The following is a 12,687-nucleotide window of genomic DNA, read 5'->3' as shown; positions in this document are numbered from 1 at the left end:
TCTTAAACCGAACTAACCTAAGGACAGCACACACATCCATGCCCGCGACAGGATTCGAACCTGCGACCGTAGCAGCAGCGCGGTTCCAGACTGAAGCGCCTAGAACCGCTCGGCCACAACGAGCATGCCAAAGGATAAAAAAATAGACAACCAAAGATTGCACAAACAACTAATTTACCTTTAATTCAAACAAAACCGCTGCTAGCTATAACCATTTTGTAAACATACAAGATCGTTCAGTACTGTCAACCAACTGTCAAATAACTACTTGACATAAAAATAGCGGCAATTTACATAAGGAATCATCAATGATACGATATGTACGTGTCGTCCAGATAGACGTAGATATACGTGTAGAATTAAGGCCATATACAAATATCGCAAAAGTAAATTAAATTAACCAGCTGTAATTTTCGCAGGTGTACTGCCGGAATGGACCTATTGTACGGAATATACGAGGGTTGGAACATAAATAGTGGCAATTATTTATTCACAACCGATACAAAAGAGTTACATGTTTGCACCTGTTACTGTCCTTCAAAGTAATCACCAGTGTTGTGTAGAACCCGTGGCCAGCGATGTGGAAGGCGTAGTACACCGTTAGCAGAGCCTGTTCTGCTGATGGTGCAAATGGAGCGGCCTACTGCCAGTCGGATCTCTGGAACAGTTCTGAAGCGAAAGCCACGAAGTGGTTCCTTCATCTTCGGAATCAAATCAAAGTCACAAGAACTTAAATCCGGGGAGTGTGGTGGATGGTACAGTACTTCCCAGTCCCATCGACCGAACAGAGCAGCCACAGCTTGCGCTGTATGCGCCCGCACATTGTCGTGCAAAATGATGGGTGGGTTGCGCAGAAAGTGTCGCCGCTTGTTTCGCAAAGCTGGTCGCAGGTTGTGCTCCAAAAATGAACAGTAATACTGTGCATTGACGGTCTGCCGTGGAGTAACGTAATGTGTTAGGACAACACCATCATAGTCGTACACGATAATCACCATAACTTTCACCATACTGGGGCTCTGACGCACTTTCGACTTTCGCGGCGACCCATAATGACGCCATTCGTTGGATTGCTGTTTCAGTTTTGGCTCGTACAATGTGGTCCATGTCTCAACCTACCCTAACCTAATCTATCCAGTGTTACGATACGGCGTAAGAATCTCCTTCGCGCTCATAGCGCTCCAATTGCGTCTGAGCAGCGTCGTATCGCATCCATTTCCGCATTTCCGTCAAGTCATGCGGAACCCATCGTGATGCAGTTTTTCGAATGCCCAGGAGTTCCTTCAGGATGCGAAGCACAGTCGTATGCGCTAATCCGGTTTCGTGGGCGAGCTCACGAATCGTATGGCGTCGATCACTGCCCATTAACGATGCAGCAGCATGCACTTCTTCTTCAGAGACGCTAGGACGACCTGCCCGATGCATTTCTGCCACAGTTCACCGACCTTCTTTGAAGGCTTTTACCCAAAGTGTCTCTGTTCTGTACGGCAATGCCGATTCCCCGCACGTCTCTTGAAGATGTTGATGACACTGTCGTGCTGTACGACCTCTGGCACATTCAATCTTGATCCAACTCCGTTGTTCTTGTTTCGAAAACATAGTGACACCGTTACGTTAGACCGCTCGCTCACCAGTGACTGTGCTTCCCTCGATTGTGCGCACGCCGGTGACGTGGGACGGGCGAGTCCATTTGCTCGGAGGTACGGTAGGTATGACAAAAACGTGTGCTATCAGCGACAAGCTGGCCTTTGTGGCCGAGCGGTTCTAGGCGCTTCAGTCCGGAACCGCGCTGCTGCTACGGTCGCAGATTCGAATCCGGCCTAGGACATGGATGTGTGTGATGTCCTTAGGTTAGTTAGGTTTAAGTAGTTCTAAGTCTAGGGGACTGATGGCATCAGATGTTAAGTCCCATAGTCCTTAGAGCCATTTGAACCATCAGCGACAATAGTAGATTCCATTTCATAGTGTCTCCACAGCAGAGTGTTGCCACCAACCTACGTAATAACACTATCAGCAGCTAACTTGGAAGATTCGATTTAAAATGGCATGTTACGACATGTTTCGTGCTGCAGGACTAAGTATACAAAAAATACTGATTCCGTGTGTTTCAGGCGTGTTTTTCGCATCATGACTTGGGGCTATTCATTCAAGTTTCAGTGAACAGGACTCACAATGTTTGATTCATCATTCTAGGTGACCAGGTGCTGGCCTTTCTGCTACATCTTCATGGTGAGAATGCTGTGGACACTCCAGTCTTCCAAGACGACAATAGTCGTGTTCACGTGACTACATGCCTACGTTCCTGGTAGGACCATCATTCAGGCATGCTGTTGAATCTCATCTGACAGTCTAACCCATCCTCTCTTAATGCCAAACAAAAAGTCTGGTACTGTTTGGACAGTGGGTGGATGGCAAATAGCATCCAAGCGGTTTGGTAGTTATGTTTGATCTAAACATCAACAAGTTGATTCAGATGATATTCCTGAAGAAACGGGACTACTCTCTTTCTTTGAGGACATTGTCCAAGCGAGAAGTGGTGATATACGGCGTTAGCATGATGTCTTCGATAGGTGACTGATTTATTATCTTACTTTCTTCTAGACAGTATCATTGTCAGCAAAAGATCTGAACGTTATGTTCTCTAGTCTTGATAAGCAGTTTACATGCTGTCCAGTAACGTTAATGTGACCATCTGTCAAAAGCTTGAATAACTACCTTTTGGAATGCAGACCACTGTGAGAGAGGCAGGAAGAGTGTTCGTGAAGTTCTAGAAAGTACCGACAGAGATGTGGATCTGTGCCGACAGCTAACAGCGAGAAGTTTCTCGACTGAGCGTTCACGGCGTGAACAGCACGATCAAGATGGTCCTACAGATTCTCCATTGGGTTTAAATTCGGTGAGTTTGTTGGCTGGGGGGATACGGTAAATTCATCCTGGTGTTCTTCAAACCATGTACTTACACTGAGAGCCGGCCGAAGTGGCCGTGCGGCTCTAGGTGCTGCAGTCTGGAACCGCGAGGCCGCTACGGTCGCAGGTTCGAATCCTGCCTAGGGCATGGATGTATGTGATGTCCTTAGGTTAGTTAGGTTGAACTAGTTCTAAGTTCTAGGGGACTAATGACCTCAGAAGTTAAGTCCCATAGTGCTCCGAGCCATTTTTGAACTTACACTGAGAATTGTGTGACACGTTGCATTGTGCTGCTGGTAGATGCCATTGTACCGAGGAAAAACAAACTACACTACTGGCCATTAAAATTGCCACACCAAGAAGAAATGCAGATGATAAACGAATATTCATTGGACAAATATATTATACTAGAACTGACATGTGATTACATTTTCAAGCAGTTTAGGTGCATAGATGCTGAGAAATCAGTACCCAGAACAACCACCTCTGGCCATAATAACGGTCTTGATACGCCTGGGCATTGAGTCAAACAGAGCTTGGATGGCGTGTACAGGTACAGCTGCCCACGCAGCTTCAACACGATACCACAGTTCATCAAGAGTAGTGACTGGCTTATTGTGACGAGCCAGTTGCTCGGCCAGCATTGGCCAGGCGTTTTCAATTGGTGAGAGATCTGGAGAATGTGCTGGCCAAGGCAGCAGTCGAACATTTTCTGTATCCAGAAAGTCCCGTGCAGGACCTGCAACATGCGGTCGTGCATTATCCTGCTGAAATGTAGGGTTTAGCAGGGATCGAATGAAGGGTAAGGGTAGAGCCACGGGTCGTAACACATCTGAAACCAATGGCACCCCATAGCATAACGCCGGGTGATATACCAGTATGGCGATGACGAATACACGCTTCCAATGTGCGTTAACCGCGATGTCGCCAAATACAGATGCGACCATCATAATGCTGTAAACAGAACCTGGATTCATCCGAAAAAATGACGTTTTGCCATTCGTGCACCCAGTTTCGTCGTTGAGTACACCATCGCAGGCGCCCCTGTCTGTGATGCAGCGTCAATAGTAACCGCAGCCACGGTCTCCGAGCTGATAGTCCATGCTGTTGCAAACGTCGTCGAACTGTTCGTGCAGATGGTTGTTGTCTTGCAAACGTCCCCATCTGTTGACTCAGGGATCGAGACGTGGCTGCACGATCCGTTACAGCCATGAGGATAAGATGCCTGTCATCTCGACTACTAGTGATACGAGGCCGTTGGGATCCAGCACGGCGTTCCGTATTATTCTCCTGAACCCACCGATTCCATATTCTGGTAACAGTCATTGGATCTCGACCAACGCGAGCAGCAATGTCACGATGCGATAAACCGAAATCGCGATAGGCCACAATCCGACCTTTATCAAAGTCGGAAACGTGATGGTACGCATTTATCCTCCTTACACGAGGCATCACAACAACGTTCCACCAGGCAACGCCGGTCAACTGCTGTTTGTGTATGAGAAAACGGTTGGAAAACTTTCCTCATGTCAGCACGTGGTAGGTGCCGCCACCGGCGCCAACCTTGTGTGAATGCTCTGAAAAGCTAATCATTTGCATATCACAGCATCTTCTTCCTGTCGGTTAAATTTCGCGTCTGTAGCACGTCGTCTTCGTGGTGTAGCAATTTTAATGGCCAGTAGTGTACATTTAGGGACGGACTTGGATACATTCTTGTGTTGATCCATTGTGCTTCCAGAATGACGAGAACCCCAAGGGAATGCCACAACAGCATTTCCCAGACCATAACGCTCCCTCTTACAGCCTGGATCCTTCCGACGATTGTTGCAGGGTGATCGCTTTCAGATGTTGTAAGTCGACGGAGGATGAAACTTGATTCATCTGAAAAAGCCACCTGTCGCCAGTCAGTGGACGCCCAGCTGCTGTAACGGCGTGCAAATTCCAGCCTTTGTCGTCAATGAGCAGCAGTCAGGATGGGTGCATGAACCAGGCGGCTGCTGCAGCGGCCCACATGCAGCAACGTTTGCTGAACCGACATTGACGATACACTGTTGGTAGCCCCTTGGTTCATCTGGGCTGTTAGCTTCTCAAAAGTTGTACGTCTATTAACCCAAGCACATATCCGTAGCCATTGTTCACCCCATTTATCTATGACCCGTGGTGCACCACAGTTGGCACGGCGCTGGTTTTGGATGCACGGTATACTTCAACCGTATCGGCGCGCTAACAGTCTTCTAGTCAGACGCGTAATTTCGTAAGTTCTTTGTATGACTGTAGTGTTTGCTAAACTCGATACTGTAGTATAGTGTCAAGCAGCATTCGGAAATATAGTTTACCTGAACTATTCGTTTCTATTTCATTCCCGAGTTCTGGAGATTATCCGTTCTTTGGAAAATGTACACCACAAAAATATTCGAAAATCTCACGTAGAATGGAAAAATGAAGCACAAGTGGCGTGGATTGATGTTACTGGAGGTCCCATACCGTATGATCGATCTTCTGAAGCATTTAAATCCTCAATTTCTGCCTTACAGAGGCCTCGTAGAACTGGGAGGTAAAAAAAAAGGATGGAACATTAGAGTTCAACATCCCGTCGACGACGAGGGACGGAGCATAAGCTCGGATTAGCGAGGGTTTGGGAAGGAAATCCGCTGTATCATTTTCAAAGAAACCATTCTGGATACGCCATAAGCCGTTTAAGCAAACCACGTAAAACCTAAATTCGGATCGCCAGACAGGGAACGGAACCACCGTGTTCCCGAAAGCAGTATCTTACCACTGCACCACCTTACTGTACGCCCCCGGTAGCTGAGTGGTTCCCGCTGGAGGTTCGAGTCCTCCCCCGGGCATGGGTGTGTGTGTTATAAAACTTGAGTTGATGTGTCAACGACGAAATGAAACGGGTGTCTTGCAACGTCCGCCGCGAGCAGATACAACGAACGAAAACGAACAAAATGAGATTAAAAAAAAAAAGAAAAAAAAGTGGTCAGCGCGACAGACTGTCACTCCTAAGGGCCCGGGTTCGATTCCCGGTTGGGTCGGAGATTTTCTCCGCTCAGGGACTACTGGGTGTTGTGTTGTCCTAATCATCATCATTTCATCCCCATCGACGCGCAAGTAGCCGAAGTGGCTTCAAATCGAAAGACTTGCACCAGGAGAACAGTCTACCCGACGGGAGACCCTCGTCACATGACATTATTATTATACGACCTTACTCTGTTTAAAGAGATGGAAATATCAAGAAATTATCTCAGATTGCCTGTCTACATTCCTAAACGTCTTATAGCATGGTATTTTATAGACCATTCAATCGAGAAAGGAATACAGAATGGTAACATGTGGTGTCTATTACTCGAATTCTTGTAGATAACTATTTCCACAGTTGCTCTTGATGACACAGAACATTTATTCCATTATGAACACAGTTTTCATAAATCAGTTACTGTTAAAAAACGGTGTTTAGGTTTTATAAAAAATACAATAAGGAAACTGGACGTATAAATTCGTTGCTCAGAATTAGTACGGTTGCTGTGCTTTAATTTGGTCATTTACTGAGAGAGCTAAAACCGCAGAATCATACTAAAGGTAATTTTAAAAACAGGTTAGTCACATCTACTTCAAAACTCGTTCTACTTCACAGAAAAAGTTTTAACCGATGATACGATGTATGTTCCACATCAAAACGAAGCAACAAACGAAACTAACGGTGGAATATTTTCCCAAAGCTCCATCAGGTTGTTCTAAGGCAAATGGAAAATTAGGTAGGCATTGCAAGGCGCAGAGCGTTGACGAGGTAATGATATGAGCATAAAACAGAAAGGTTACTATGTGGAACTCTGGACAAAGGCAGAAATTTACATCATCGTCCTGATGTATTGCTATCGGACGTGTCGACAAAGCAGACACCACTAGTGGTACAGCGGCCATCTAGAATACGTTATTACGAGAGGTCAGGACTTCATCCGACTACAGGCATTGAAATAAATCAGTTGTGAAGGTTGGAAATTTGTGTCGGAGCGGGACTCGAACTCAAATGTTCCGCTTCTCTAGAAAAGTTGCCCTAACCGTCTCGGCCATCCGGACACGCATCCCGTCCAACCTAAATTCTCCACTTGTCACGCGCAAGTAGTGCCCGCTCCAATAGCCCAGTGCTCGTAGGATTCGCTAAGTACTGCAGTGGTTCGTAAGATGTGGTGGCATCCGCATGGAAAGTTTCTAGATCCGTCCTCGCTTTTAACATATGTATAAAATGACTCTAGATACTTTCAGTACGGATGCACCGTATCATTTATAGGGTGAATCACCTAAAACTTGAACCGCAAATATTGCGGAAATGCAAACTGCTGTTGATGTGCGGTTTCCACAGAATGGATTGGTAGTCAGGGGCTTGTATTGTTAGCCAGTCAACATTAACATGTCGACGTTTTCTGCGTTGGTAAATTCCATCGTCCACTCACGACTTACTGCTTAGACTGGCACATACTAACTGACTAGCAAGTCGGAGTGCACTCAACGAACACGCAAGCACATTGTAAGCAAACATACCAACATCGTATCCCCTAACTACGAAAGTCGAACGGCACAAACAAATGTCTGTGAGGAAACTTTTCAAAATACAATATCTCATAAACGACTCGCACTAAAATCCTGAAACAATCACCTCTTACTTCTAATTCACCCTATTTTTTAGTTTGTTAATGTCAATAGGCATTGTCCCATTAATAAAAGTGTGTGTTTGCACAAAAAATATACTTGTTAAGTATTATTAGAATCTGTTGATTGGCTAACAATCAATTCTGTGAAAACCGCATATCAACAGCAGTTTCCATTTCCTGCAATATTTGTGGTGTAAGTTTTAGGTGATTCATCCTGTATGTGGATATCAGTGAGGACGCTCTAGATACTTTCAGTGCGGATGCATCATGTCTGCTACGAGCAATGGGGTTGATGGATGGGGGCGCTACTTGCGCCTGACAGTTTGAGAATTTGGGTAGTACAGGAAGCGTGTCGGTATGGCCGAGACGGTTTAGGCAATCGTTCTAGAGAAGCGCAACTTCCGAGCTCGAGTCCTGGTCCATCACAAATTTTCAACGTTCACCACCGATTTATTTCAATGCTTTTCAGCGGTTAAGTCCTGATTTCTCTTAATAAAGTGATGTATTGCTGGTTCAGTATCCCATGTTGGTGGAGTGATCTTGTTGTTGACGCTGCGTCACTTAACCTTTCCTGCTAAAAAATAGCATCACCATTATCTGCTTTAGCTTCGCCATAGAATGCATATAAGACGATCATGTCTTCCGTAAAGTACCCTTTGTGTAATATAATCTTAAGTGCCAAGTACTATAGATCTTACAGTAACTGGTACGCGTATTTAGACTGGCACAGATTCTTGACGTGGCTCAGGTCTCAAAGATAAGAATTTTTAAAGTTAAAAGAAGTATTTCTGCTAGAATGAATATACTTCTCGACGTAATTCTCACATCTCCATTTGGTGATCAGGGAATCGATGTCCATGAGAAGCATAAGCAGCTGATGAGGTTGACTGAAGCGTGGCTCGTCTCTGTAGAAGGTAATCATGATGGCGCCTTGCAGGGCTTTGTGGGAGAACCGCCTTTCTCCCCGTGCGACTAGGGCAGCATGCATAGCAGGGTCGAAGATTGACTCGAACACATCTTTTCGCCTTTCGTAATCGAGGAGGCGCTGGTTCCGGATGACGTCAACTTCTTCTTCCTGCAATGGTTAAACATACATGCATTGTAAAAGTGACAGTTTTGCAAAACGAAAGGGGGAAGATTAGAATTTAATTTCTCATCGGCTTCTTGGTAATTAGAGACGCTAGGAAACTACCTAGGTCCTCACATTAAGTGATTTAAGAACACATGATTTCTAATGTGAATGTAGGTTCTCCCAGGGTATATTGTTGGTGAAAAGCTCTCGGGTTTCCAGCCAGATGGCAGTGTTAGAACACCGCGACGTTTCGACAAGTGGCACACTCATCCATCTTCTGGCGAAGTGTCGAGATATGAGGATGCTGCGATATTTATACTAGTGGGGTGGCAGTGACCTGTTTTCGTCCAAAGCGCTGGGCGAGTTCATTCGTTTGTTCGGCAGGGGAGACCGTTAGGTGTTTTCCACCTTTCGTCTGGTCAACGATGATAGAATGGAGGCGCACGTCCTGCAATCTTTCTCAACAGTTTTACAGAAACTATTAGGTAAACAATTTCATTTTTGCTTTACTTATAGCTTTATATGTCAGGTTCATGATGATGTGCCCATCATTTCGTTAATGGTCATAATTAATATGATATTTACGTGGAAGTAAGACACTGCGTGAAATTCGGAAGAGTTTGCAACGAAAAATAGAGGTCACTACGATTTTGCGTTTGGTTCATATTACATAGGATGTTGTCGAATATGAAATTTAGCTAACGTATTGAATTTTTCTTTAGACTTGGGAAGAGCTATCTATCTGTCACCAATCTCGAGAAAACTGATCTGACGTGGCACACGCATTTGTGATCGCGCCACGCCAGCGATAGGGCCCGAGTGAAATACCACAACATTCCTCATATTTCATAATTCGTTTCAGATACACAAATGAGTTTTTGGCAAATGTTCACCCCAATAGATGAGTGGTCAGCGTGAGTGATTGCCGTCCTACGGTCCCGGGTTCGACTCCCAGCTGGGTCGGGGATTTTCTCAGCTCAGGGACTGGGTGTTGTGCTATCTTCATCATCATTTCATCCCCATCCGGCGCGCAGGTCGCCCAATGTGGCATCGAATGTAATAAGACCTGCACGAAGGCGGCCGGACCTGCCCCGCAAGGGGCCTCCCGGCCAATGACGCCAAACGCTCATTTCCATTTTCATTTTGGCAAATGATAGCACTCAAAGACGAGAATATTTTACCTTATCGTTATTATTTAGGACTTCATTATCTACCGTGTTATTCCACTAACTACAAAAAAAAAATGGTTCAAATGGCTCTGAGCACTATGGAACTTAACATCTGAGGTCGTCAGTCCCCTAGAACTTAGAACTACTTAAACCTAACTAACCTAAGAACGTCACACACATCCATGCCCGAGGCAGGATTCGAACCTGCGACCGTAGCGGTCGCGCGGTTCCAGACTGAAGTGCCTAGAGCCGCTCGGCCACTCTGGCCGGTTACTAACTACAGACTTTTTCGATGAAATAATGTAATTTTTAAGGGCCACCGATAGCTGATGAAACGAGAAATGCTATGGGTTTTGGAACAACACAATTGAAGACATTACACTTCTTTTTTTGTACTGAAGGTATGCTTTTTCATAAGCTACTGACCTTACTTTTCCTCAGTTTCTCACTTAATATACTTAATAAACCACTGTTTCAGAATTCTGATGCAGTTGCGTTTGCACAATATGTTGGTGAGGTGAGAGTGTGCAAACACCGCTGTGTTTTTGCAAAACAAGCAAATTTTAATATGGCAACCAGAGAAATGTGTAGGTTTTACTCTAAATTCGCGACTCTGACGCTTCTCTGAAAGTTACAAATGGTTACCAAGCCAGGCGAATATAAATCGCTGCATTGTCGGCGGAATTCCTTTTAGCTACTAATCAATGCAGAGTTGACATTAGATCTTTTTGAATTGTCATCATGCAGGTGTGGGTGTGGAGGGGCCCCATTTAATATTTACAAAAAATATGGGTGTAGGCTTCAATTTGGAATGGCACTTCCCCTCCAGCGCTCAGCATTTCTCCTACAGCGCTTGCCCTGCCTACCACGCTCTCCTCACATGTGCCCTGCCGTCTGCGCATCTACCCGCCACAGCATTCTGAATGGACTACAGTATTGGCTCGTAAATGAAACAACGTTCGTTGCAGTCGCATCATTTCAACGTCAAAGCATTGTTTAATAATAAACAGACCATATTATTTAAGTTACTTTGACAACTGACAGATTACAGTTTAAATAAGTTAAACTTAAATGCGTTGTCTAATAATACAGAAGTAATGTGATGTACTATACAAATATGTAATAAATCAAATTTATACTTAAATATACTGATCATCGACATAGAAGCCTAACGGTTGTAAGTAGGCTGTTTAGGTTTTTATGTTGGTAACGCCACGTAGCGCTCTGTATGAAAATCACTGACTGTGCTGTGTGCAGTCTGTGGCTGATGTGTATTGTTAGAATATTTGCTATTAGTAGTGTTGGGCAGTTGGATGTGAACAGCGCATAGCGTTGCACAGTTGGAGGTGAGCCGCCAGCAGTGGTGAATGTGGGGAGAGAGATGGCAGAATTTTGAGAGCGGACTATCTGGACGTGTGTCCATCAGAAAGAGTAAATTTGTAATACTGGATATTATGAACTGATACATATATGATGACTTTTGAACATTATTAAGGTAAATACATTGTTTGATCTCCATCCAAATCTTTCATTTGCTAACTATGCCTATCAGTAGTTAGTGCCTTCAGTAGTTAGAATCTTTATTTAGCTGGCAGTATTGGCGCTCGCTGTATTACAGTAGTTCGAGTAACGAAGATTTTTGTGAGGTAAGTGATTCATGAAAGGTATAGGTTATTGTTAGTCGGGGCCATTCTTTTGTAGGGATTATTGAGTCAGATTGCGTTGCGCTAAAAATATTGTGTGTCAGTTTAGTGTTGATCAGAATAAGTAAAGAGAGAAATGTCTGAGCACGTTCAGTTTTGCTCAACTGCTTGAAAATCAAATAACGTAGAGGTTATTCAGCATAGTAATTTATAAATTTCGAAGGGGATGTTGCACATTGATATGATTTCGACAACTGAGTGACACGAATAACAAAAATTAGCGAAATAATATTAAATAGGCTACAAGATTTTAGCCAACTGTGAAAGGACCAAACAGTATCTTTTTAACCCTTAAATACTGAAATCCCACACTACACGGGATGATTGCAACCCTTTCAGCCACAACCACCGGGATGGTGCTGAAATGTCTGTCATTGGTAAGGGTATGGATAACGGTACCCATACACAACAAATGCTATGAAAACAGATCGAAACACTTTCGTTACCGGCAGTGAGAAGTATTCCACAGCAGGATGCTTGGTTCTCCAGTCGTTCTTGTCAGCTTTTAGTTCAAAGTCTTTAGGGTCAAAACTACAAAAATACTAGAGGACCCTAAATTCAGTATTCTATACGAAGTCAAAGCAGTCCCTTACTCAGGAGGGAATGAGGGTAGGGGAGCAGATGCAGGAATCCTGCTCCGCCGCTGATGACAAAGTCCCAATGGAAGTGGTGTGTCACCGCCCTCCTTCGATCTGTTACGAAGTGCCAAGTGTGTATCTGTGTCATGTGGATGACAGTGATGAGTGATTTTACGGTACAGAGTTGAATCTGTTGTAGGTAAAGGGAAGAGAGACGGTGAAACCCAAAGCTGGTTCATAACCTACTCCTCTCGAATAGCACCATGCTTAATGACCCAGCCGATCGTCGATCATCATCAACAGTGTCATATGCCCTCACAGCAGAGGGGTTTTGAATTTAATCCAGGACATTGTCGTAAAGACGTGATCAGGAACTTTACGCCCCCACCTCTCCTCCCCTTGAGGGCTAAATATTGGCACAGAAAATGTTCCATAGCAGGATACGAATCGGTTTACTTCCTAGCCAACAGTATTCTACAATAAAATACTAAAAACCAGAAAAGAGTAATGAACAACTCAGATCTTAAAGTACGTGTGTACTTGTAGTTCCAATTTCAATGAAAACAGGTGCTGACAAGTGTGAAAATAACAGAACTATTAGATTAA

The 12,687-nt window shown here is 44.5% G+C and overlaps 1 protein-coding gene across 1 annotated transcript in view; it reads right to left on the bottom strand.

The window, feature by feature from the left end:
• The window catches only part of LOC126095189 (tryptophan 2,3-dioxygenase), a 458,240-nt gene that overhangs the window by 49,947 nt on the left and 395,606 nt on the right, over window positions 1-12,687 (bottom strand). The window contains exon 7 of the mRNA XM_049909922.1: window positions 8,385-8,634. Coding sequence (XP_049765879.1) covers window positions 8,385-8,634 — 250 coding nt within the window. The remainder of the gene's footprint in view (window positions 1-8,384; window positions 8,635-12,687) is intronic.

Source organism: Schistocerca cancellata, chromosome 8 (assembly GCF_023864275.1).
Source record: "Schistocerca cancellata isolate TAMUIC-IGC-003103 chromosome 8, iqSchCanc2.1, whole genome shotgun sequence".
Taxonomy (NCBI): Eukaryota; Metazoa; Arthropoda; class Insecta; order Orthoptera; family Acrididae; genus Schistocerca; species Schistocerca cancellata.
Note: the sequence above shows the minus strand (reverse complement) of the source record. Positions and strands in the feature narration are given on the sequence as shown.